This window comes from Podarcis vaucheri, assembly GCF_965113315.1.
Source record: "Podarcis vaucheri genome assembly, chromosome: 7".
NCBI classification, from domain to species: Eukaryota; Metazoa; Chordata; class Lepidosauria; order Squamata; family Lacertidae; genus Podarcis; species Podarcis vaucheri.
The window spans coordinates 91,638,353-91,665,868 of record NC_138765.1 but is presented as its reverse complement, the minus strand read 5'-3'; the positions used below and the strand labels follow the sequence as shown (position 1 = coordinate 91,665,868).

General features: G+C 45.0%; 2 protein-coding genes across 2 annotated transcripts in view; one reads left to right on the top strand and one right to left on the bottom strand.

Annotated features, from left to right (window-relative positions):
- Positions 1 to 603: 603 nt before the first annotated feature.
- SFTPB (surfactant protein B) lies at positions 604 to 13,716 on the bottom strand. The gene is made up of 11 exons (XM_082230307.1): positions 13,576 to 13,716; positions 11,280 to 11,413; positions 10,974 to 11,045; positions 9,502 to 9,627; positions 8,495 to 8,644; positions 7,355 to 7,462; positions 6,442 to 6,625; positions 4,387 to 4,547; positions 2,966 to 3,046; positions 2,125 to 2,229; positions 604 to 809 (listed from the first exon to the last, which is right to left on the bottom strand). Exons 1-11 carry the CDS (start codon positions 13,619 to 13,621, stop codon positions 774 to 776), a joined length of 1,203 nt encoding a protein of 400 aa, XP_082086433.1. The 5' UTR covers positions 13,622 to 13,716; the 3' UTR covers positions 604 to 773.
- A 5,650-nt stretch (positions 13,717 to 19,366) lies between these two features.
- SNRNP200 (small nuclear ribonucleoprotein U5 subunit 200) overlaps positions 19,367 to 27,516 on the top strand; it is a 50,636-nt gene continuing 42,486 nt past the window's right edge. Inside the window, exons 1-5 of the mRNA XM_082229650.1 lie at positions 19,367 to 19,528; positions 21,072 to 21,235; positions 23,812 to 23,983; positions 25,347 to 25,539; positions 26,663 to 26,718. Coding sequence (XP_082085776.1) covers positions 19,484 to 19,528; positions 21,072 to 21,235; positions 23,812 to 23,983; positions 25,347 to 25,539; positions 26,663 to 26,718 — 630 coding nt within the window. The 5' untranslated portion in view covers positions 19,367 to 19,483. The remainder of the gene's footprint in view (positions 19,529 to 21,071; positions 21,236 to 23,811; positions 23,984 to 25,346; positions 25,540 to 26,662; positions 26,719 to 27,516) is intronic.

Below are 27,516 nucleotides of genomic sequence, written 5' to 3'. Positions count from 1 at the left end.
ATTAGTGACCTCAGGACTGGATTATTGCAATGCACTGCATGAGGGGCTGCCCTTAGGCTCGATCCAAAATCTCCAGCTGGTGTAGAATGCAATGGCTAGACTACCAATGGGGGCAAATGGCTGCCAACATATAACACCTCTGTTAAAACATCTACACTGGCTGCTCATCTGCTGGGCCAAGTATCAAGGTTCCTGCATTAATATACAAATCCTTGAATACCTTGAGTCCACAATACCTTAAGGATTGCCTGAGCCCTTATATCCCAGCTCAATCACTGAGGTCATCCAGAGGAACACTGTTAGTTGTCCCCTGTGTTACAGAAGCCCAGCAGGTCTCAACTAGAAGTTGGGCATTTAGTGTCATCAGACCCATGCTGCGGAAGACTCTTCCAACAGAAATTAGGTGGGTATCCTTGCCTCCTGGAGTCTCTTGAAGACTTTTTAAAATGTCAACAGGCCTGTTCATCAGTTTAAGCTTTTCAGATCCACCTGCCTTTTTCATGATCATTTGGAATGGTTTTAATAGTGTTTTCTTTCTCTTGTAAATTTTGCTCTATGCTGCCCTGCTATATAAATATTTTTATAAATAAAATCAAACACAAATTGGGGGAAGAGGCATAACTGTAATAGTTGAGAGTATGAGAGCCTCATGGTTTCCCTCATCCCCTGCCACAATGATCAGTCATCAGGAAGAATCCAAGCAAGTGGTTTGTGGGGCAGGGCTGTGTAACCCTCCCCTATTCGCTGTATGCTGCTGGCTCCCCGTTCTTTGGCTACAGCCACACATGATCCTGGCAGTGCTGCACAGCCTAGAAGGGAGAGAAGAGAGAAATTAGACCCAAACCCAAAAGAGGCAATGCAGACATTCTATAGTAGATGAAGGTACAGAAGCTACCTGGGAACTTCAGGGTCTCTGCAGTTTCTGTGCTGGGGGCATGTGAAAGCTCTGGTTTAGCAGCTCAAAGTGGAATTAACTTGTGGGAAATGGTTGCATTTATAGACTGCAAGTGCCGCAAAAGCCCAATCTTATTACACCCTTTCACCAGGACCTCCTGTGCCAGTTTCACACAATATAATGAGAGGGGCTTCCATGGGATTCCAAGCTGTTGTCCTACAGTGATTATCTTGGTAGCCATTGACAGACGGAAACTTTTGAAACATTGCAGCTAGCTTTGTTTTTCTGTGTGGGGAGGGGTATTTCACATGTCTACTAATACAGTGGTGCAAGACGAATGCCTCACAAGACGAAAAACTTGCTAAACGAAAGGGTTTTGCGTTGCTTCGCTAGACGAATTTCCCTATGGACTTGCTTCGCAAGACGAAAACGTCTTGCGCTTTTTTCTTAAAGCCGCTTGAAGAGGCGCAGTTGCGACGGACCGTGCTTCGCAAGACGAAAAACATCGCAAGACGAAAAGACTCGCGGAACGAATTATTTTCGTCTTGCGAGGCACCACTGTAAACAGAAAAACACTAAAACATGGAAGCACACAGTAATAGTTTTATATCCATCTATCTATCTCACAGATGCGAAGAAGAATGACTTATTTTATTTTTACAATATGCCCAAAGACTTCACCCACAAATGCCTTTGTCAGTGGGTTTTTTCCTTGTTTCTTAGGGCTTGTCCATACTTGCACTTGTCCCCTTGCCTAGAAAGCATGGGTCCAAGTGGCTTTCCACTTGCTCCACTACTTTCCCCAGGAAAGCCTGCTCTTTAGCGCTGAATTGGAACAAGTGTCAATCTGTGGAAAAACTACCGTATTTTTTGCACCATAACACTCACTTTTTTCCTCCTAAAAAGTAAGGGGAAATGTCTGTGCGTGTTATGGAGGGAATGCCTACGGGTGGCATGCCTACGGATTTTCCTCCTCTAAAAACTACGTGCGTGTTATGGTCGGGTGCGTGTTATAGAGTGAAAAATACGGTAGTTGCTGTTTGCTCTGATTCAGTGGTAAAGACTGGGTTTTCCTGGGTGGAAGCAGCAGGGCAAGCAGATGAGCCCTTAGTGAACCAGTCTCAAAGCTTCCTGTTGTCAAAGACCATTAGGGCAAAATCCTGGCACCTGGAGATAGATTTCTTCTTTTGGCACATTACAAACCCAAAGAACCAACACTCCATTCTCACCTTGCATTCCTCAGCAGTGCTCAGGCTGGAGCACCAATAAGTGGGGCCCTGGGCACAGGCAGTAGTTCCTGGAAAAGGCTTCTCAGCCACGCAGGCTCCTAGTTCCTGTTAGCAAGGAAAAAACTTGCAGGGGGTTAGAACAGATGATGGTGTCCCTTCCAAATCTACAATTCTATGAAGAGAAGAGGCAGAGCAGTCCATGCTGCTTGGCACCTTTACTTGACATGATGTGTTCACCTTTGTTGCTAGAAACTTCCCATTTCAGTATAGGGATAGTATCAATTGGGGGCCTCTCTGGGAGATTCTGAGATGGTTAGAATGGCTTGAAAAGGGGTTTTCCTACTCCCACCTCTTCTTTCTCTATAGCTTCAAGGAGCTATAGAGGACCATCGCCCTGATGTTCTAGCAGCACCCATTTGGCTTTTCATCTTCCTCTTTTGCACCGATTGCTTTACAGGTCATCTTAAGCTTTAGTATCTGACAACTTCCCATATCTGAATTTGGTTCTGCTGGCCATCGCTTAAGAGTACCTGCCAGAAGGGCAATGACCAAATGTCAATACAGTACACAGGAGTAAGCAAGGTATGCTGAACTTGGGGAACTGAAGAACCAACTTCCAGAAAGTTTAGTTATGTTCAGGAGAGCGTCTGCTGTTTAGTTGGGGACTGATCCACGGGTCTTGCTTGTGTCCAGAAGCTGAGTGTCAGCTTGCTACACTTTGAAAATGCTTTCCAAAGCCTCTATGCTGTGCTCCTCAACTATAACATCTGAAAATGCTACACCAACAGTGAGCAATGTGAAATTGAATGTTGTTGTTCTCTCAAGGATGATAGCCTCATACCTGGCATGTCCTCTGGGCGCTCCAAGGCTTGGCAAGCAGTAGGAACAACTTTGGCTCATGCTGATCAATGAAGCTTTTGCACTACAAAATAGGAGGAAGAGAAGTAAATATTGAGCCTCTGCTCATCTGGCCTTTTTGGCTTGGCCACCTGTGCACAGAGGGTGTTAGTGGAGTATTGGGACTGGCTATTTCACTATCTATTGTCCATGGGCTGGTACAAGTGAAGTTGGGTACAAATAGAAAATAGGAATCATCCCTCTCTCCACTGTTTAATAATAACAACCACAACAACACTGAGACAGAGTCTTATGATTGCTCCCATTCCTTGCTCCTATCATGTCTTTCTCATGGGCAGGGCTAGTTAATATGGTATCCAGATGTTGGGCTGCAACTCCCATTATCCCTGATAATTGGCCATTCTGGCTGCTATTGATGAGTCTTAAAAAATCCAGAGGGCACCAGGTTGGGTAAGGCTGTTTTATAAGTGGCAGTAATTATTCAGTCTTCTAGATGTTTACAGTGACAGGAGTTGTAGTCCAAACCATCTGCAGGGCATCAGGTTGAGGAAGGCTGATGTAATTGTGAAGAGTCCCCAAGTAGAATTTTGGGAAGCTGTGGTTTTGTCCTTACTCTCTCGCTGCCTGTTATGCATTGGGCTGCTTCCCAGCATATCTATGGAAGACCACCATCTTTCAAATCCCTCAAAACTCACCTCTCTCACAACTTCTTAGCCTCCCCATGTCCTGCTGAAACCGAAGACTAACTGAACTGACACATTTAGTTCTGTCTCCCATCTGACAAACCCAGTGAGGTGCTCTCCAGATATCGTTAGACTACAATTCCTAGTGTGGTATAATGGTTAGAGTGTTGGTCTAGAATCTGGGAAACCAGGGCTCAAATCCCCGCTCAGCCATGAAGCTCACTGGGTAACCTTGAGCCACTCATAACCTAACCAACCTCACCTGGTTGTTGTGAGGCAACTGTGGGGAGGAGAACTATGTATTCTACCTTGAATTCCTTGGAGGAAAGCTGGGATATAAATATAATAAATAAATAAAAAGACTCATCATCATCATCCCCAACCAGCATAGCCAATGGTTAGGGATGATGGGAGTTGTAGTCTAATAACTGTTGGAAGACACCAGACTAAGAGCTTAAGAAAGGCAGCTACTGCCTAGGTCCCCGTTTGTGATTGTGACACGGAGCAAGCCACACACTCATTCCCTGCTGCATCAGAGTCGGGAAGAAGCAGCGGCATAAAGGGGTGTGGTGAGGGTCCTGGGCGTCTTCCTCCAGCTAGGAGGACAAGGAAGGCCTTGCAGTGTTCATCTCATGCCATGTTTGTATGGGAACTGGCCTTTGCATATTTTTAACAATCCTTTGAAGAAGGCTGTGGCTTTCTGCTCTTTAGGGTAACCCACCTCTTCCCAGCTCCGAAAAGTGTTGCTGCAGGCTGTCAACAGAGCTGCTTCCATTTCAGCCCTGCTGCTATTGGGCTTGAGGGTTGCCTTCACCTGGGTCTTGAGAGCCAGGCAGGCTTGGCAGCGGTCAGCTGGGCCAGGGAGTGACAGTGGAGGGGTCTCTGCAAGGGGGAAAAGCACAAAGAGGCAGGGCTGTGGAGCAGTGCGGTGTTTTGCACGTGCGTGCACGCACACACGAAGGCTTTATACTTTCCCAGCTACCCACTGCCTTCAGTTGGATCTCAGTCTAAGCAGCCAACTTTCTATAGCAAGTTGTGACCTAGGGTGTGATCACATTACCACCTCGGAGGGCAATGAAGTTCCACATTCAACCCAAAGCTGTTGGATTCATTAGCGTCTGATTCACTTCTGTTTGTGTACACACCAAGGGGAGTTGACAGGGGTGGGAATGTCTTTACCTTAGCTGTAGGCAAATTAGGAACAGCTTAAGGACTTCAATCAGTGCAATTAGTGCAATTGCACTGGGGGAGGAGATGATGCTCTACCTTGCACCCCTGGCAATGAGAGGTATTGGTGCCCCTGCCCACATCCCTTGTCCCCTTGGCAAAGAGATGTTGGCCGCTCAGAGAAGCAGAGAAGTGCACATGGGTGGGTGGGCTCCTAGCCACTCTCGGCCGCCTCCCTGGGCGTGCACCATTGGCAAGGGCCAACCCAGCCAACCCCTAGGTAAGCCTCTGCATCTGTCAAACAGTGGGAGAATACAGGCAAAGTGTCAAAGGATGCTGTTTGCACAGCTGGACTGACAGACAAGCATGCCACCCAATCAAATGCTTGTTCAAACTGGCGGACCCCCACCCTCCACAACCTCCTCTTCCAGCACCTTCTGGGGAAAATTAGTGAAGTGCGCTGCAGCCAAGTGCACCCCAACTTTGGTGCATGCCTACCTGCAGGGAGCTTGCTCATTTTTGCCATCTGCAGCAGGAGGCAGCAGTTAGTGAAAATGAATGGGTGTCCACATTACCACCTTAAAGGGTAGCAAAGTCCCCCCCCCCATGTTTCACAGCTCTCCCCCTCCTCCAGCTGTCCACATCAGCAGGGCCTCCTGTTTCTGTACACAGAAGATGTAAACAGGGAGAGGATGTCTTTACTGTTTGCATAGGGGGTCACACCTTGGCTAGAGACGAATTAGGACTCTGAAGTGTGCAGCTGATTTGAGAAGTAATGCATCAAACTGGCAAAGTACAGGTTACTCCTGCATTTTGGATAAGATACTGCGAACACGAATTAAAAACCCAGTACTGGGAATGCAGAGAATGCACAGGAAACAGGAGTGTGGACAGAGCCAGCCTCTGCTTTCTAAAAACTCTTTGTTGTTCCCAGAATCGTATGCAAAGCCGGTTTGCCCATTGTAGAGAATAGCTGGGCTTGCATACCAATTGTCATTCCATTGCTAGGGCGTCTCCAGGCTGTCACTATTGGGGGGAGGGATTCAAGGGCATATGGGGAAAATCTAGTTTGTCAGTATTAAAGTGAATAAAAACTATCATCCTAGTACAAGTCTACTTGGGAGAGAAAAAAATACAGACTTTTTGCAATTGGGTAAGTGACATGGTAATGCCTTGAAAAGTGTGGAATAATGCAATGGTTAATGGGAAGATGTGCAAACATCACACAAACTGATCAGGATGGAGGTTCAGTGAAGACCAGGCAGAATCTTAAATTCTGGCTTCTGCTGGTTTAGCTTAATCCAGGCCTTGGTGTGAAGCAGGGCCAGTGAGAGGTGTGGCCTAGAGAGAGTTTTGAGGGCCACACATTTGGCCCCTGGTCCTGATTTTCTGACCCCTTGACTTAGCCTGATGTGGCCTGTGGAGGAGCAGAGGTGAGTATGTGGCCAGGCTGCTTCTTGTTCTGGATGGCAAGCTGCTACACACAGAACCAGCCAAAATGATGGAAACTGTCCAGAAATTTCTCAGAGTGACAAACATCACAGATTACCACAAGATCCCAAAGCACCAAAGCATCACCTAGCCCACCAAGGTTTTAGGTTGTCTGTACCTGGGCCGCAGTTTTCTTCTGTGGCACACATGAGCATCATCCCGCAGATCAGGTTTGGCCCCAACTTGCCCAGAACCGCGTCTACAATGGTCACAGTATATTTCTCCATCAAGCACTGGCACATCCCAGCAGCGGCTCCTGGTGCAAAGCGGCAGAGCTGGGCCATGGATTTGCCAATAGCTTCCTAAGGAAGAAGACAAAGGACTTTGGGTGAAGTTAGTGGCCTGCCCTGCGTCTGAATTGAAAGCTGCCGCCTGCCTTGCAGTTTAGGACACATGAAGGTGGAAATGAGGAAGATGCCAAGAATCATCACAGGGTTTTATTCATAGGGCCAGTTAGGGTTGTGGGGGGCCAGTGGCCTCAAGCTCAAAGGGTCCCCCCAATTTAGACAATTTTTGGCATTCAGTTGGTTTCACAGCTGTTCATCATATCAAATTGTGACACGCTCTCTCAGCTAAGAACTGCAAATTTAAGCAAATCAGAGATGTGGGTTTTTTCTGACATAGATTTTGCCATATACTTAATATCAGCTGTGAGCAGTGCTTGGTTTCCTGGGAGAAGAAGCTGAAAGTTGAAAAGACAAAGACCTGCCCAGTCCACTCATCCCAGGAGCTTCTACTCCACCTTTTCTATCAGTTAAACTTTTAGCTTCCTGAGCTTTGGTTGCAGACACTTTCACAAGCTTAATGCTGAGGTCCAGAAACATTTGATAAATAAATAAATAAAAGAACAATTTAGAGTCTTGTGAGGTTGCATTCTGGACCAGAGTTTGGATGTGTAAAGCAGCCTTCTTCAGATGTTTCAGACCAAAATATCCATCAGACGCAGTATGATAGGACTCTTCTGTCTGGGACTAATGGGCATCGTGTTGGAGAAGGCTGAATTAAGGCACAAAGAAAGGAGAATACGATACCTTGGGGAGGCTGGATTCAATCCGGCCTACAAGGTTCTTGCACAGCCAACACTGAGGCAAAACATAACGCCAGGGCCAAGGGAAGAGCAGCTCCTCCTTGGGATTATCCTGGGAAAAGAAATAGGAATAAGTCGTGTAGCAGGTAGGCACAGAAATTAATCAAAGGTGCAACAGAGCAGATCTCATTTTGGGAAGATTAACGCCCTGTTGTTACTGGAGCATAAATGTTCCAGCTTCGGCTACTTCATTGCACCCACCTGAGGGGTGCACTCCCCGCCCCCCAGCTTTGCCATTTATGTACCATAAAAGCCTAGGGCTTGCCGATCAGAAGGTCAGCGGTTCGAATCTCCGCAACAGGGTGAGCTCCGTTGCTTGATCCCAGCTCCTGCCAACCTAGCAGTTCGAAAGCACGTCAAAGTGCAAGTAGATAAATAGGTACCACTCTGGCAGGAAGGTAAACGACGTTTCCATGCGCTGCTCTGGTTCGCCAGAAGCGGCTTGGTCATGCTGGCCACATGACCCGGAAGCTGTACGCCGGCTCCCTCGGCCAATAAAGCAAGATGAGCGCTGCAACCCCAGAGTCGGCCACGACTGGACCTAACAGTCAGGGGTCCCTTTACCTAGGTCTCTTGATTCTCCTGCCGACCTACCCACTGGACTCTTTCTCTGCCCATTCTCCCCTACCCTTACCTCATTCCTCTTCCTTTCTATCTCTGCCCTCCTGCGTTGCCTACTGCAGTGCAGCTGTAACTGGGTGCTTAGCATATTTTTAGTGGTATTTGTTGCCTTATAATGGTTTCAAAGTGGCTCTATATATGCTCTTGTGCACCACCATGTCATGGCTGAATAGGGATTTTTGCCCTGGTTTTCCAGGTCCTAGTCTGACACTCTCTAGCCACTAGAACATACTGGCTCTCTTTTGAAACCATTATAATGGGAAAGTAGAATGAAGTAGGATGCAATATGCTTTCCTAGACAACTGCTTAGATCAGCCTTCTCTGACCCAATGCCCTCCAGATGTTTGTGGGTTGTACTGTCAAACATATGGAGGTTACCATGTTGTGGAAGGCTGGCTTAGGGGTTTATACAATTTTCTTTCACTGGACTGGAGTCCATGTCATCAGAAGAGGCTCTCCTTACCTGGGTCTTGTTGTTGGGCATAATAAAAGCTTTGCCTTGCAGGAGCTGGATCTGTTCTGCCATCTTTTGAACCAGCAGATCAAAGATGTCCTTGCTCTCCAGTGGGTCAGACTGGCAGAGGCCAAACTTTGCACATACAGCATCGGGTTGCTGAAGGGCAGAAGGGATAAGGCATGAGAAAGGAATACTCCACCTCCAGTTGCCCTACTCTGACAGGCAGGCAAGGCAGAGGCATGCCCACCAAGTGGCCTGATTTTCCAGGGACAGTCCCAGAATTACGAAAGCCACCCCAGCTTCTGATTTGAACCTGGAATGTCCCTATTTCTCCCACTGGCTGCCGCAAAGGAGCATCCTGTTGCCTCTCCATGGCTACCGCTGCCAGATTCCCCCCTTGGGCAGCTTGTAGCAGCTGCTGGACTGCAGGTGAGGAAGAGAGGCTGCCACCTGTGAGGGGAACACCCCCCCCCCAGAGCACAGGGCTGCCCTGGGCAGGAAGAAAGGGGGAGATGAGCAGTGTGAAAAGAAGCCTTGAGGTTTTTAAAAAAATGATTCCAGCATCCACATCTAATCTTGCCTCTTTCTAAAATATATTTATTATTTATTTTTAAATACATTTATTGGTGTGTGTGCTTCTTTTCGTAAAACAAATTTTCTGATAGAAATTTGATTTGCAGGGGGGGACACAAAAATGGGGAGGTCATTTGTGGGGGGGGGAGTGAGAAATGTTCCTATTTTAATCTGAGGAATGCTGGAAGGTATGAAGAGGTGGTCCTTGCAGCACAGGCCCTGGGGAAGTTTTCCTGCACAAGCCCCATTGTAATGTGCAAGAACTTCCCAGTGGAATGGACCAGATGAGCCTGTCAGCTGCCTGGCTGCCCTTTCAGGGCATCCAAAAGCAACTACCTCGTGACAGAGCAGCCTCTGCTTTCCCTCCCTCCACACAACAGCCACTGTGTTGTTTGTTGTGGAGAAATGCCATTGATGTGTGGGGGGAAAGGGCCACTTACAATCTGTCCTTCTAAGGCGGTGATGAATAGAGAATAGTAGGTATCCACAAGCTCCTGGCATCTTGGGATTAAGGTCTGAAGTGAAAAAGCCGCACATTCGTGTTTCAAGTAGTTCTGGATGGCCTTCTGTGTGGGAACAGCAATGTTTAGAGAGTAGAGGGGAGAACATAGGAAAATTTCTGGGTGCCAAGATCCAAGTTTAGGGGAAGTACTTTTTGGGGAGAGAACCCCAGCAGATACTTTAAACATGCAGCAAAGTAAAGTGTGGAAATATAGGCTGTAACACCTTTAAAATGTGCCCCTCCACATGAGTTCCAAAATGTCCCCTCAAAATGTTTCTTTTCCTTGTTTCCCCAGCATAGGAAAAAGACCATGTTTCGTAAGTTTAAAAAATGGTTTACTTACAAATTCTCCTTAGGTGAGAGTCATGTGCTTCAGAAATAGTTATACAGGGAGTAAAACTTTGCCAAGTGGTGAAACTTCCTATAGGAATTCAAGAGTGGCTCATGCGGGTGAGCGGAAGCAATCAAGTAGAGTGAAGAACAAAGTTCCTCCCAAGGTGGTGGGAAGTGGACATAGCTAAGCCTGGCAGTATAGCTTACACTATGGTATTAACCTCTTCCTATATTAAATAGACATGCATGTTTGTGATATGAGGCTGGTTACCCCACACATAGGAAAAGCCTGCTGCATCAGGCCAATGGTCTACCTAGTCCAGCCTTCTGTTCATAGCTGTCAACTTTTCCCTTTTTTTGTGAGGAATCCTATTTGGAATAAGGGAATTTCCCTTTAAAAAAGGGAAATGTTGACAGCTATGCTTATGTTCTCTTCTTTTAAAGCCATTCAAGTTGGTGGCCATCACTGCCTCCTGTGGGAGCAAGTTCCATAATTTAACTGTGTGTTGTGTGAAGAACTTTATTTCATCCAACACTTAGCTTCATTGGATGTTTCTAAGTTCTGGTGTCTGGGAGCTATCTGGGCAAGACTGAGATCTCTGTCCAGCTGTCTCTCACAATGCCTGCCTCTCCTGGGACTATTCATACAATCAGCTTAGCTAAGAACATCAGAAGACCCCCAAGGGAGCCCTTTCTAGTCTAACAGCCCCTTTGCATAGTAGCCAACCAGACGTCACAAGCAAGACCTGAGTGTAATGGCTCTCTTCTTGCTGGTCTGTCCTCTTTAACAGCACCACCCTACACATGTTCACTCATAAGTAAGAAGCACTGAATTTAGTGACACTTACTCCCAGGTAAATAAATGAGTATGTAGGGTTTCAGCCTGAAACCCACATGTTTTAGACTGCAGATGCATAATGGGTTATTTTTATTTACAGGATTCTCCATGGTATGAAGGGAATTCTGGGTTAAATGTCAACAAAAGGTACAGACTAAATGCTGCTGCAAAAAAAGAGAGAGAACAACCTTGTGGGCAGCAGCAGCACTAATTCCACACATTCCAGCTACCTGGGTTACCTTAAAGGTTGACTCCTTGGCCATGCGAACAAGGATGGTAACAATCTCTTTGCAGTCTGCACAAGTGTCTTCCTGGAGGAAAAATTAAGGAAATGAGGGCAACCTGAAAATGCAGCTGTCACAAAACCCTGGGTCACCGGCAGAAAGTGGGCAGGCGACCACTGGGCTTCTTGACACAGCAACCCAATATGCCAAAGACAGAGACAGTGCAGTTGTCCCCAACTAACCCCACCCCCAAGTTTTAACTTCCTGCACCGAAGTCAAGTCAGAGGAGGGAGAAAGAGAGAGAGAACAGCAGCTACTCACTTGGGTGGCACTGTTCCATCCAGCCTGCATGCAGTGTTCCCAGGCACCACACTGGATGGCCGTCATGAGGTTCTTGCACCAATATGTAGGACCTTTGGCACATCCATCCTCAATGGAAATCTTGCCAGCCAGCACTGGAAAAGGGCAGAGAAGGACAGGCCCTTGTGAGCAGCAGCAGCATGTGGGCAGAATAATATTGTTATATAGGTTTGGTGGGAAGTGGTGTGGAGGGCAGTCTGGAATCTGGATGACACACGTGATCCTTTCCAAACCTGTGAGGTTAGAATACACCTGTCATCTGCATCTTAAAGGGTGAGCGCTATTGCCTTAGAAACAAACAAGGAGCCCTTTCCCCACCTCACCTGACTGGATGATACATCATCCTAGGATGGAGAATAATAGGCCATGAGAGGGTTGTGTATGTGAGAGCTGGGCTGATTTGGGAAACTGGAAAGATGGAGACATGTCTTGCTCTGTGCTGGACCTGGGGCTTCCCTGGAAACCTGATGGGGAAGCAAATCTGCTGAGTTATTAATTCTGTAAATCCTTCCATCCAATGCTCAGGTAAAGGTAAAAGACCCCTGGACAGTTAAGTCCAGTTAAAGGCGACTATGGGGTGTAGTGCTCATCTAGCTTCAGGCTGAAGGAGCCAGCATTTGTCCACAGACTGTATACATGAAAATAAAACCATATATATATATGTGGCCAGCAGGACTAAGCCGCTTCTGGCGAACCAGAGCAGCGCACGGAAACGCTGTTTACCTTCCCACCGGAGCGGTACCTATTTATCTACTTGCACTTTGATGTGTTTTCGAACTGCTAGGTTGGCAATGGGAGCTCACCCCATCGCGGGGATTCAAACTGCCAACCTTCTGATCGGCAAGTCCTAGGCTCTGTGGTTTAACCCACAGCGCCACCTGCGTCCCCAGTTATCTATACTGACCAGTAATACCAGAGTATTTGTTTGCCCTCCTAAATTAAAGATTGTTATCATCTACTCTTGCTGTCTGCTTATTTTGGGTCCTTTTATTTTTAACTGGGGTTTTTTTTAACCTATATTTTGATAAATTTATTATATATACTGTTTTATTGCTAATTTTTGCATATTTTATACTATTGGAAGTAATTCACTTAGATTTTTAAAAAATTGTTGTTGTTTAGTCGTTTAGTCGTGTCCGACTCTTTGTGACCCCATGGATCTTTTAAATTTAAGTGACATTAATAAATTGACATGAATAAATGATAAAAAATTAAAGAACACTATGCAAACCAATGGAGGTAGTGCACACCAAGCATGACTAGTAGCCATTGATATCCCCCATGAATTTGCCTAGTCCAGTGTTTCCCAACCTTTTTTGGGCAAAGGCACACTTGTTTCATGAAAAAAATCTCGAGGCACACCACCATTAGAAAATGTTTTAAAAATTAACTCTGTGCCTATATTAACTATATATAAAGTAATTCTCTTTAATAGGAATCAAATAAACACAAAGAAAGTATTTTATAATTACTTTATTATGAAATAGTAAGTAAACAGAAATATGAAAAATTATAAAATACTTTATTCAGTGCGCAACCTGTGCCAACCGCCAAAAAGCCAAGAATCGCGGGACCGCCGGCGGAGGGGGGGAGGGCGAGCGGAGGCAGCGGCGAGCCCCGTTCCTCCCCATCCGCCCCATTCCGTGCAAGGAGCGTGAACAGGTGTGAGAAGGGGGTCAAACCTGCGGGCCGGCGCCGGGGAACCTCCAAGCTTTGGGGTGGGGGGGGGGAGGAGGCAGCAAAGCGAGGCAGGAAGGAGAGCGCGGCTTGGCTGGGTGAGCTTTGGCAGGGGCAGGGAATGAGAGCCGCGAGGCGGGCGCTGCGGACGGAGGCGCTGCCCGCCGAGCTCGCAGGCAGCCAGGCAGACAGACGGCGAGAGCCCCCGCTGGGCGGCCTCTCCTCGCCGCCGCCGCCCCGCCTCTCGCCGCCCGACTCGCCCGCCTCCCTCCGGGGACGGCGCCCCAATCGAAAATTTGACTTTTTCTTAAAAAAAAATATCTTTCGGATTTTTTAATTTTTCCCACGGCACACCAGGCAACATCTCGCGGCACACTAGTGTTGAAAAACACTGGCCTAGTCCTCCTTTAAAGCCACTAAGTTAGTGGTGATCACTGCCTCCCGTGTGACTACCAGTGTGGTGCGTGAATAAGTTACTTATTTTATCTGTCCTGAATCTTCCAACATTCTATTTGAAGTTCCTAATGGCCATGGGGGAAAGGAAGCCCCACCCTCCACCTGCCCCTTCCCCAGTGCTTACCAGCAGGACCTCCACAGAGCAGAATGACGAGAAGCAGGTGCCACATGGTTGTGCTGTGTAAAGACCCCTGAATACGGTTCTCTTTTATAGTTCTGCTGTAGAAGGAGGGGCTTGTGTGGCACCAGTGGAGAAGATCTGCAGAGATCCTGCCCAGCTGAAAGCATCATGTTACTGACACATCTACAGTTTCACTCACGCTCAAGCTTGGCTTCCTGTTGGGCATGTAGCCCCTCAGTTCTGAGATGTAGGTACTTTGAGAATTCCCATGTAACTCTGCTACAGTGGAGGCCCTGATCAGTGGCATAACATGAAGATACAGCCCTGAATTAGTTGGCACATATTATTCAGTTCCGAATTACAGTCCATTCCTGCAACCATTCCAGTGCTAGGAACCCTTCAACTCTTCTATTCTGGTGCTTCCACACCAGCTGGTTAGTCTGGAATGGGCATAGTGTCTTCCTTATTTTTACAGAACATTTCTCTGTCTCTCCTTCCTCTCAGGACTTTAAAAAAATTGCTGGGAAATATTATTATGATTGTTGTTGTTGTTATTGAATTTATTTACCACCCTTTATCCGCAGGTATAGTCAGAAAATTTGACTTTTCCATGCAATTTTATGTGGTAAATCTGTCCTTCAGTCTACATTGGAGATTATTCTTGATCCCAAGCCCTGTTGTCTCCCTCATATTCTTACTGTTCCCCTCTGCAGGACTGATCTGTAGTCTTGTGGATATGCCAGACTTGGGCTCCCCCATCTCATGTGGGGAGCAAGTGTCACCAGTAAACTCCATAATTAATAACGGCTTAGCTTTCATAGAGCATTTTTGGAATTTTAAACATTAAACACTGAGTGGTTTAACAGTCAACCCTGGGAACTCTGCAAATTGTAGTTCTGTAGGGGAAATAAGCATCTACCGGAACCCTTAAAAAGCTACAGTTCCAGGATTTTTGAGGGGAAGTCACAGTTGCTTAAAATTGTATAGTGGTACTTCTATAGTAATTGATATAGTAGTAATAGTGCAAATGAGCAGTGGCGTAGCGTGGGTTGTCAGCACCCGGGGCAAGGCAAGTAATTTGCGCCCCCTAACCCGTGGATTTGCGCCCCCTAACCCGTGGATTTGTGCCCCCTAACCCTAACCCCCAGATGTTGCGCCAGGTGTGGCCGGCCCCCCCTGCACCCCCCCACGCTACGCCACTGCAAATGAGGCCTGTGTGAAGCCTAAGAAGACCACCTGCTGACTTCTGGTTCATCTGTTCATCATTTTTTTACACTGATTCTTAGGGCTCATTCAGGTCTTTACAGTGCCATAGGATTTGCTACACAATTTGGCTGCTTGTTGCTTTACCTCTTTGATGACTGGAACTACAGCACTCAAAAAGGAGGCTGGGCTAGGTGTGGAATGTAGCCGCACATTCTAGAATCAAGGATGGGCGAAGACTCTCTTGTTATGTGGACGTATTGATTCCCACCAGGAGTATAACTGCTCTTGGCTTTTCCTCTCTTAGCTGAGTGGGACTCTTGAAAGGGGGCTTACGCAACTAAGCAAACAGCATCTGAATAGAGCCATTCATCCGTTCCTGGACTGGATGACGAGGACCATCATCAACCTCTCCATTAATGAGCATTCTGGGACTGGATGCTGTTTGCAGAAGAGGGCAGGGACCCTCTTCCCAGATTGCCATGTTCCAAACCTCCTCTTAACTTTAAAAAAATGTGTATGTATGTGCAAATTGTGCAATGCTGATGTCACACACCTATCCTCGTGATTGATTTCTTGAACTAATGGCAACTAAGGTAAATAAACCAAAATAAAAACATAGTCCCTGCCCACACAAGGAAAACAAGAGTACAGGAGAAGGGGGGGTGTCAGGGATTGGATAGAGGAGGAAGGGTGGAGACCGCCTCCCCAGCTTGAACCTTCCAGAGAAGAGGAAGACATTATAGATTTACAAAAGTAGTTTGTGGGAGGTCACAGCTCAGAGGTAGATCATAGAATCATAGAATAGAATCATAGAATCCTAGAGTTGGAAGAGACCACAAGGGCCATCGAGTCCAACCCCCTGCCAAGCAGGAAACACCATCAGAGCACTCCTGACATATGGTTGTCAAGCCTCTGCTTAAAGACCTCCAAAGTAGGAGACTCCGCCACACTCCTTGGCAGCAAATTCCACTGTCGAACAGCTCTTACTGTCAGGAAGTTCTTCCTAATGTTTAGGTGGAATCTTCTTTCTTGTTTGGATCCATTGCTCCGTGTCCGCTTCTCTGGAGCAGCAGAAAACAACCTTTCTCCCTCCTCTATGTGACATCCTTTTATATATTTGAACATGGCTATCATATCACCCCTTAACCTCCTCTTCTCCAGGCTAAACATGCCCAGCTCCCTTAGCCGTTCCTCATAAGGCATCGTTTCCAGGCCTTTGACCATTTTGGTTGCCCTCCTCTGGACACGTTCCAGTTTGTCAGTGTCCTTCTTGAACTGTGGTGCCCAGAACTGGACACAGTACTCCAGGTGAGGTCTGACCAGAGCAGAATACAGTGGCACTATTACTTCCCTTGATCTAGATGCTATACTCCTATTGATGCAGCCCAGAATTGCATTGGCTTTTTTAGCTGCTGCGTCACACTGTTGGCTCATGGCAAGTTTGTGGTCAACCAAGACTCCTAGATCCTTTTCACATGTACTGCTCTCAAGCCAGGTGTCCCCCATCTTGTATTTGTGCCTCTCATTTTTTTTGCCCAAGTGCAATACTTTACATTTCTCCCTGTTAAAATTCATCTTGTTTGTTTTGGCCCAGTTCTCTAATCTGTCAAGGTCGTTTTAAAGTGTGATCCTGTCCTCTGGGGTGTTAGCCACCCCTCCCAGTTTGGTGTCATCTGCAAATTTCATCAGGATGCCCTTGAGTCCATCATCCAAGTCGTTGATAAAGATGTTGAATAAGACTGGGCCCAAGACAGAACCCTGTGGCACCCCACTAGTCACTCTTCTCCAGGATGAAGAGGAACCATTGATGAGCACCCTTTGGGTTCGGTCAGTCAGCCAGTTACAAATCCACTGAGTGGTAGCATAGTCAAGACCGCATTTTACCAGCGTCTTTACAAGAATAACATGGGGCACCTTGTCAAATGCCTTGCTGAAATCAAGGTAGGCTACATCCACTGCATTCCCTTCATCTACCAGGCTTGTAATTCTGTCAAAAAACGAGATCAGGTTAGATGAGGGATGAAGTTGGGATATAATGGGAGAGGAGGAGGCAGAGCCAGAGCAGCTGGCTGACACGTTATCACTAGAAAGCATTCCAGACCCCCCTTCTCCCAGAACCTGGTGAGCATTGAAAGTAAGAGAGCAAAGGCTTGGAGACAAATGGCCCCAAACGGCCACCATAAGGTGGGTGGTGCTGTTGATGATTGAGGAGATAAGGGGGGTGGAAATTACTTGGACCAATGCAATTACTCAAGAGGCAACATTTCTAAGACTCTCTCTGTGAATATTGAATAAAAGACCTTGGTAAGAACTTTCTTTGTCTATCTATTCCTGGCAGTCTACCGTGGGGGGGGGGACCAGGTTCCATGATGCCTGACAGGGGCAGATCAGTGTGAGCATACAATAAAGTTTGCAGCTTTGAGATTCAGGGTAGATTAAAAAAGAAAATATTGGTTGACGTTTTCCTTGGTTAGGGATAGGTTTTGGGTTAGGTTTAAGATTAGGGTTGGGTAAGCATTAGGGTTAGGATTAGGGTTAGCATTTTAGGATTAGGATTAGGCTTATGTTTAGGTTTAGGTTTAGGTTTAGGGTAAAGGTTAGGGTTTTCCCAGTAGTGATGTATGGAAGTGAGAGCTGGACCATAAAGAAGGCTGATCGCCAAAGAATTGATTCTTTTGAATTATGGTGCTGGAGGAGACTCTTGAGAGTCCCATGGACTGCAAGAAAATCAAACGTATCCATTCTTAAGGAAATCAGCCCTGAGTGCTCACTGGAAGGACAGATCGTGAAGCTGAGGCTCCAATACTTTGGCCACTTCATGAGAACAGAAGACTCCCTGGAAAAGACCCTGATGTTGGGAAAGATTGAGGGCACAAGGAGAAGGGGACGACAGAGGACGAGATGGTTGGACAGTGTTTTCAAAGCTACCAGCACGAGTTTGACCAAACTGCGGGAGGCAGTGGAAGACAGGAGTGCCTGGCGTGCTCTGGTCCATGGCGTCACGAAGAGTCGGACACGACTAAATGACAAAGCAACAACACCAAGCATTAGGGTTAGGGTTAGCATTTTAAGATTAGGATTAGGCTTATGTTTAGTCTTAGGTTTAGGTTTAGGGTAAAGGTTAGGGTTAGGGTTGTGTCCGGGTTAGGGTTATTCTCAGGGTTATGGTTAGGGTTGCCTTATGGTTAGAGTTAGAGTAAGGTTTAGGGTTAGGGTTAGGCTTCTGGTTAGGGTTAATATTGCGGATATGGTTAAGGTTGGGTTAGGGTTAGAATTGGTTAGGGTTAGGCATTGGGATACTTTTAGGGGTAGGGATAGGATTAGGCTTATGGCAAGGGTTTGGGTTCCGTTAGGGTTTGGGTTAGGCTTAGGTTTAGGGTTAGGGTTATTCTCAGGGTTAGGCTAGGCTTACAGTTGCAGATAGGGTTAGGGTTAGGATTGTGTCCAGGTTAGGGTTAGGGAATACCCCTAAACAGTACTCTCAATTCCTACTCATATGGAAATACTGGCTTAGCCTTTGGGTTACTGTTAGGGTTAGGATAGCCTGAGGGTTAGTGTTAGGTTATGGGTTTTGGAATAGGGTTTGGGTTAAGCTTAAAATTAGGGTTGGGCAAGGATTAGGGTTAGAGTTAGGGTTGGTGTTCGAGTTATTCTCAGGGTTAGGGTTATTCTCAGCGTTAGGATAAGGTTACCAGACGTCCCCGTTTCCCAGTGACAGTCCCAGATTTACAAATCAGTCTCCTGACAAAATCCATCTGTTTACTAGGAAGTCGAAAAGTGTCCCTGGATTCATTGAAAAAAATATTAGGTTAGATAGCCTTAGGTTAGGATTAGGGTTGGACTAGCATTAGGGTTAGGGTTAGGCATTGGGTTACTTTTAGGGGTAGGGATACCTTAGAGTTAGGGATAGGCTTCGGTTTATGGCAAGGGTTTGGGTTCTGTTAGGGTTTGTGTTAGGGTTAGGGTTTAGGGTTAGGGTTAATCTTAGGATTGGATGTTCAGCTTCTGAAAAACATTTACTTTTGGGTTTTCGGCATGCAGGAACCAAGGTTTGACTGTTACACTAATGTCTCAGAACAAATGTATCTGATCTTTAGAAAACACAACCTGAAAAAAGAGACAATGCATGTACTTTTGTAAAATAAGAAATTCTTTAATAAAAAGTATTTTTAAAATATTTTAAATATTTAAGATCTGGGCAGCCAAGCAGAGATATATTTACACATTTGTGTGTGTGTGTGTGACAAATTCCAGAGGAACCATCCTGTTGGGCTGCAATAGATTGTAATGGATTGCTTTGCAGTCACTTCAGCACCAGATGAAAAAAACGTAGCCCCACCCCTCACCCGGTCCCGTATTTTGGCCGAATCAAGGTGGCAGCCCGAGGCTTCTGGCCCTCTCCGTTATTTTCCATGAGCGGCTGTCACTTTGCACCCTCTATGGAAAGAGAAGGGAGGGAACCATGGCAATCAGAACCCGGAAGTGCAGCGGCCGCTCTAGGATTGTGAACTCATTTCTGCCCTCTTATCCCTCCGAGCCAGTTTGAAAGAGGAAGAACTTGTAGGGGGTTCACCCGGAAGCGGAAGTGTCGCAGCAGCCCGCTGCGTGTGGGGATCGTTTCGCAGCGTTCGAGGAGCGGGAGAAGACGCCGCCGAGGCCGAGCGGGGCAGAAGCGGGGCGGTAGCGGGGCTGCGGGGCAGCCGCCATGGCGGACGTCACCGCTCGGAGCCTGCAGTACGAGTACAAGGCGGTGAGTGGCGGGCGCGGGGGGGGGGTTAGCGGTGCTGTAAACCAGGCTTGTTGTTAGTGGGCAATATTCACCGTTTGCTCTAGTCAGACCACATCCTCTGAAACTTGACTGGAGTTCAGTGGGCCTCTTCTGAATATGGGTACAAACGGGGCTTGTTTTTTTTTTCAGCCGGAACTCGCCGGAACTGAGTTCCGCCCAGAGCTGCGTGTCGGAGGCGACGTTGTAATGCGGCCTCAACGATGCCGGTTGGGCGGAGAAGCGCCCCTCCCCCCCCAAAAAAGCGTCGTTTCCCCCTACAGAAGGCTGTGGCTCCCCCTGCTATAGTACTTTTTAGGTGCTATTATGTTTAATAATAAATTATAAAAATAGTGTTTTTTTTAAAAAATCATTTTAATGATGTCCCAATAAAGATAGCCAATCAATATATCCACATCATAATCTGATTAAAAACAAAAAAAAAAACTAAAAAAAGAAGAAGACCAAATTGTAGTCCAAATTATGATTATTAATTTTTCTGGGCTCTCCATAGTCTGGACCTCAAGCATATCTCCAAATCTCCAATCCTGCCTCCTCTCATTGTTTTAATATTTTCCACATCCCAGTCCTAACGCTTTAATTGTAAAAATACTGTTGATTGTTAGTATTGTTAATTGTTTATAATATTACTAGGAAAAAGTTGCTTTTTTTGTGGTGAGAATGAAGAAGTTCTTTTTGACCCCTGACTCCCTTTCCTTGCAGGCAGGGCAGGCAGAAAGCAGCCCAAATCTGTAAGGCCAGCTGAGAGGTGGCACCTATCAGCTTGCATGACGCAGCTGCACTGATCTCTTGGAAGTTGAGCGGGAGGAATTTCTCCTCCCACACCCTCAGTGCTAGCAGCGGCAATTTAAATCTGAAATCTTAGGCGCAGTATACTGCACCAAGAGTTCAGAAACTGCTCACACTAATGAAATCTCCTGTCACAAAACATGCCTAACACTATGGGAGTTTTGGACACTGCTGGATGATGATGGATTACAACACCCATCATTCCTGACCATTGGTCATGCTGGTTTGGGCTGATGGCAGTTGTATTCCAACAAGTTCCAGAGAGCCATAGGTTCCTCGCCTCTGTAGTAAAGTAACACAGTTGCCCAGTTGTAACACAGCAGGAATTACATACCATTTTTACTGTTCAAAGCAAATAATATACAAATCTCTCAGACCAGTTTTACTATCTCCTTCCTACTGTGGAGAATAGGTATCTTCCTGATGCCACCTAGTGAATTTGAGTGAGCTGAAATTTGACTCACAGATCTTGGGATTGTAACACAAGCTCTTAACCACTACAGCAGGTGGTGTTTTGCAAACTGCTGCTGACAATGATGTGAAACCCTAGAGCTGAAGTTGTCTATTACTTTTATTCTTGATAGAAGTCAATAATTGTGGGAGGGGTATGGCAAAGGAGGCTCGTCTAATAGCAGAATATTTGACAATATGTTTCATTTCCTTCTTCTTAAACTTGAGATATTCTCTCCCCCTCCCATTGTCTTCTTGATTCTTCCAGAACTCTAATCTTGTACTTCAAGCTGATCGCTCCCTGATTGACAGGACCCGGCGTGATGAACCTACGGGAGAGGTCCTGTCGTTGGTGGGGAAGCTGGAAGGAACTCGAATGGGTGACAAGGCCCAGAGAACCAAACCCCAGATGCAGGAGGAGAGACGAGCAAAGTGGGTGAAGACTATTTAATATGTTCTTTTGTCTGTTGTATAATAGCCCACTGAATTCTAGAGTTGGATCCAATAATTGAATGTCTTTGCTTATCATATTCAGGCCTTTGTCACTAATCAGCTGAGCGAAGTGCTCAGTTGTTCAGGGAACTTCTTTTTTTAATTTGTGTTTTTTATAATTTTATTTTTGTATTTTCTATTTTACCTAAACAAACGAAATAAAAACATAAACATAAAATCCTATTTGACTTCCCTCCCCCCATCGTGGATCTTAATATAATGATTTTCCCCTCCGCATCTCTTTTTATAACTCTATTCTTACAAATCCTTTATCATTCCATTCTTCAAATTTTTGCTACAAGTTTTCTGTCAGTCCTACCAATGTGTGTAATTGTTTACAATAGTTTTTCATATAGATTGTAGACGTTCCCCATTCTTTATTAAAGTCCGCCTCTTCTTGGTTTCTAATTTCTTCTTGTAAGTTTTGCCATCTCAACATAGTTCATCAGTTTTATCTGCCACTCTTCCTTGGTCAGAGTTGTACCATCTTTCCATTTCTGGGCTAACAGAATCTGCACAGCCGTGGTCGCGTACATAAATAGTTTCATCTGGTCCTTCGGGGTCTCTGGACCTATAATGCCTAAGAGAAGAGCTTCTGGTTTCTTAGGAAAAGTTATTTTCAATATTTTTTTCAATTAATTGTATATCATTTCCCATAAGTCTTTTATCATCTTAAATGACCACTACATGTGATAAAAAGTACCCTCTTTCTTTTTCCATTTCCAAAATGTTTTAGACTTTGATTTATAGATTTTAGCTAATTTACTAGGAGTTAAATACCAACGATACATCATTTTCATATAGTTCTCCTTCAAAGTGTAACAAGCTGTAAATTTTAATCCTGTTGACCATATTCTCCCACACTGCTAATTCCATATTATAACCAAAATGCTTCACCCAGTAGACCATAACCAATTTGACCTGTTCTTTAGCTTGCCAATTTAATAGAAGTTTATACATTTTAGAAATTAACTTAGTTTATTCTCTAACAGTTCCCTTTCAAACTGGGAGGTTTTATTTAAACAACCCTTCTTTTTGTCAAACACTTCATTAAGTTGGTGATATTGCAGCTAATCAGTTTCTAATTCTCTTATATCTTCAAACCTCCTTAATTTTAAATATTGATCTACTTCTATTAATAATTCTCTATATGTTGCACGATCATTTCTCATATTCCTTTTTTTTTACCAGTATTGCTTCAAGTGGAGAGAGCCACCATGGTGTTTTGTGTTCCAATAAATATTTGTATTTGTCCCATACTTCATTTTTATCACATATATCCTCCCTATAAGTGATAAGTTCATCCTTCCCCAGACTTTCTTAACTCTAGACTTTCACTCAATTACCTTTAAAAATTTAATCTATAACCCTTGGTATACTGACCAAAAGTTCCTCTACCGATATCACCACATTGTTGGCAAATGCCTTAAGTTTATATGTTCTCTGCCCCACTGTTAGCCCTTTTATCTCTCCATCAGATCTAATTCATTTAGCTAGAACCTCTAAAACCAATATAAACAATAACGGTGACAAGGGGCAGCCTTGTCTTGTCCGCTTAGTAAATAATGTCTTAACAGAAAAATTTAAAATAACTATCAGCATAGCATATCAGTTATGTTCCTTACATTATCCTTCAACTGCCTGCCCAGGAGAAATCCGGCCTGATCTTGATGTATTATGTCCTTTAATACGGATTTCGTCTGTTTCGCCAGTATAGATGCAAATAGCTTATAGTCAATTGTTCAATAGAGAGATCGGCCTGTAATTTTTAACTGACATTAGAGTCTTGTTTCGGAATAAGTGTAATATAAGCATTAGTCCATGAATTTGGAACATTTCCTGCTACTAAAATGTCATTCATTACACCTTTCAGTAGTTGGAGTAAGAAATCCTATAGTTTCTTATAATATTTTGCTGATAGTCCATCTGGCCCTGGTGCTTTACCTATTTTGAGCTGGTTTATTACCTGTTGTATTTCCATCGTTGCTATAGGGGCATTTAAGTTGTTCAGGGAACTTCTAGCCTGCTCCTTTATTTTAACTGACAGCAACTCCGATCTTTCCCATCAACTACTCCCTGATCCTTGTAGCTGAAGATTAAACCTGGGACTTCTGCATGCAAAATATATGATTCACTGCTGAGCTACACCCTTGAAAACATGGTAGTACTCCAACATCAGTAAAAATAACATTATTCCCTAAGATAGTAGTAGCAGTAATAATAGTAATAATAGTAATAATAATAATAATAATAATAATAATAATAATAATAATAATAATAAATAAAAACTTAGGTGCTGCTCATCTGACTGGGTTCCCCCAACCACTCTGAGCAGCTTCCAACAAATTAAAACACAATACAACATCAAATATTAAAAATTTCCCTCAACATGGCTGCCTTCGGGAAAGAAGCATGTGCTTTCTGTGTGTGTGTGCATGTGCTTATCTCTTCTGGCTATGAATTGGTCAGGTGTTCTCTTTCCTGATTGTGTGCCATCGATCTTCTCATCTTTCTAGGAGGCGGAAACGAGATGAGGACAGACATGACATTAACAAGATGAAAGGTTACACTCTGCTTTCTGAGGGCATTGATGAGATGGTGGGAATTATCTACAAACCCAAAACCAAGGAGACCCGAGAAACCTATGAAGTCTTGCTGAGCTTCATTCAGGCAGCTCTTGGAGATCAGGTGAGTGAAGAGAGTAATCCTCTAGGGGCATTGATTAACTAGATGCCTAATATCCCCGTGTGTTCTGCTCTGTGTATGGACCAAAGGGAGTAATAATGTAAGCATATGAAGCATTTTAAATTTCTGTAGTTATACCGATATCCGGCATTATGTGTTCAGTTAACTTAATTGCACAAGCCTAGCAAATAATGTAATCAGCTAACACTAAATATATGTGGCTTAGCAATTAGGAATCATTTCCTTGCTACCGTGGTGGAGCTAAGATGGTAGAAATGCAAATGAATACAAGAAATAAATAATAACAAATGGGGACATTTCTCAGAGATGTATTTTATTTCTATTAAATGATTTTCTGGTCTTCTGTCTGCATGATGTGTCCACCATCTGAAATATTGCACATGCTTCCCTTCGTTTCACACCATAGAAAAAACAGTGCTTATCCTGAAGTAAACTCAGGTATATGGAGACGTACTCGGAAATACATGTCAGACCTGTAATGAAATATTGTAGTGTAGGTAAAGGTAAAAGGTAAAGGACCCCTGGGCGGTTAAGTCCAGTCAAAGCTGACTATGGGGTGTGGCGCTCATCTCGCTTTTCAGGCCGAGGGAGACGGCACTTGTCCACAGACAGCTTTCTGGGTCATGTGGCCAGCATGACTAAACCGCTTCTGGTGCACAGAGGACCGTGATGAGTGCTAGAGTGCATGGAAACACCATTTACCTTCCCGCTGTAGCAGTACCTATTTATCTACTTGCACTGGTATGCTTTAAGACTGCTAGGTTGGTAGAAGCTGGGACAGAGCAACAGGCGTTCACCCTGTTGCATGGATTTGAACTGCTGACCTTCCGTTCGGCAAGCCCAAGAGGCTCAGTGACCACAGCACCACCCACATCCCCAAGTAATTTATTCTGTGAGATGCTCAGGGAAGGCATTTATCCTTCCATATCCCATTTTTTTCTTTCAACTGGTAGTCCGCATTCTGTGACAACTGGGCATACTTAATCCTCATTGACTTTTTGGGTGAAGAGGGTCATCACAGAATCATAGAATTGTAGAGTTGGAAAGGATACCTAGGGTCATCTAGTCCAACCCCCTGCAAGGCAGGAATATCAACTAGGTCATACATGTCAGATGACCATTGAGCCTCTGCTTAAAAACCTCTCATGGAAGTCTGCTCCACTGTCAAACAGTTCTTCCTGTCAGTGTAATTTTAAAAGTACTATTTATATTTCTGCAAAACTTGGCATTTTCCCAAGCTTGTTGATGCACCTCCTGTTTGTCAGTTACCCCTTTTAGCTCCAATCTTGTTGGCACTCATCACCTGAGTTGGGCGCTAGAGTAAGTCAAGTCTTGTTTCTTGCAGCCCCGAGACATTCTCTGTGGAGCTGCTGATGAAGTCCTGGCAGTCCTCAAGAATGAAAAACTACGCGACAAGGAGCGACGGAAAGAAATCGATCTGCTGCTGGGACAGACGGATGACACCCGCTATCATGTGCTGGTCAACTTGGGCAAGAAGATCACAGACTATGGCGGGGACAAGGAGATCCAGAACATGGGTAGGGCCTGCAGCCTCAGGATCTTTTAGCTTCCTCTGCGTTTATCAGTTGGATACTAAATTCTGTGGAGAATAATAAAGGTTTTCAGAGCCACTTAAAAATTACTTCATATAATACTGCACCAGCTCTCAGGCTTACAGTCTAAAAATGTATGACACAAAAGGAAAGTGGTTTGGGATGGAGGAAAAAATAAGTAAACTCAGGTACAAGTTCTTAGTTGGAAGTTCATCTCATGACTAGCTAGGATGGAAAGGTTAAAGGAGAGGAGCTAAAAGTTTGAGATTCCTGCATTGCAGGAGTTGGACTAGAACTAGATGACTCTCAGGCTCTCTTCCAACTCCCCATTCTATGATTCTATGACCTACGCTGATGGAGTGGCCCTGATTCCCTTCTCTCCTCTCCTCTGCTGTAGCGTGATGTAGCGGCTGATGCCAGGTGACAGTTGATGAAGGGAGGAGCTTGATTTCTTAGCACAGCTGGGAGTTATAGTAGTGAAATTGTAAAGTTGTTCCTGAATGGTTGCTATAGGTAGTAGAGAAATTAGAGCTAAGTATTGTTTCCCAGTCCTGGACATCAAATAGCACTGAGATGTGAATACGTTTGGAAGCCTCTGCTAATGTGTTCTCATGGCAGAATGTGGTGGCTGTTGGGCAGGGTAGCTCATGTTGAGGAGACATCATAGTTGACTGATGGAGCACGTGTATTACATGTTCAACCCTTAACAACTCCAGTTAGAGCTTCTTGGGTAACCCCAGCGGGGGGAATTTCCTCCTTTGAGGAGCCAATTTCAGTCAGAGTTTAATAGTAGGCTAGCTTCATATGTTGGCTCCCAGATGCCTCCTGCATCTATTGAGGTATCCACCATGCACTGAATTCTGCTGCTTATGTGCCAGTACAAACCACTTTAAATGTTGGTTAGTGTTAGCATGCAAAGTTGTGACTAGTGCACAGTCTAACATTCTGCACAGCTGCATTACAGGTTGCTTGTGAGCATGGATCATTGCTTGCCTGCCTTCAGAGGACACTGCTTTTCAAATAAAGCTGAGGATTATTCTATATAGTACATGTGACCTCTTCTGCTCACATGATGTTGCTTGTTTCTGATTTTTGTCCTCTTTTGTAGATGACAACATTGACGAGACCTATGGGGTGAATGTGCAGTTTGAGTCTGATGAAGAGGTGAGTGATTCATTTGGTGTCAATGGATATGCATATTCCAGACAAGCAGAGGGTGGCCCTTTTGTCTGCATGCACCCCCAAGGAGAAAGAGCATTCCATTTTCTTCACGATGATGGGAGTTTGAATGTAGGCATCCAATAATCACACAAGCAGTCCTCTCTTTTCCCATGTCCTTTTTCTAAGATTATCTTCCTTTCCAGTTTATGGATGGCAGTCAGTGTTGGTCCTGCTCAGCAGATCCATTGATGTTAGTGGACATGACTAGGTTAGGTTCACTAATTTCAGTTGGTCTGCTTTGAGTAAGGACTTAGTTGAATACAACCCTGAGTTTGTGAAGTGTTGCCAACATGTTAGAAAACTCTACATTTGATGTTTTTAACATTAAAGTGACACTGGTAGCTGCAATACTACTGTTTATTATTTTGTACCGATTGACTTGATTACATGGTATTTCCTTCCTCCAAGGAGTTCAAACCAGTTTGTATTTCTCTCCACTCCTCTCTGTTTTATCCTTCCAACAACCCTGTGAGGTAGCTTAGGGTGAGAGTGAATGTCTGGTTGAGTGAGAATTTGAACCCTGGTAGTAGGCTATTAACATTTACATAAGAATTAGGATAACAACACTATACCTTGGAAGTTGAATGGAATCCATTCTGGGAGTCTGTTGAATTCCAAAACATTCAAAAACCAAATTGTGGCTTCTGATTGGCTGCAGGAAGCTCCTGCAGCCAATCAAAAGCCGTGGAAGCCCCGCTGGATGTTCGGTTTCCAAAAGAGTGCTTGCAAACCAGAACAATC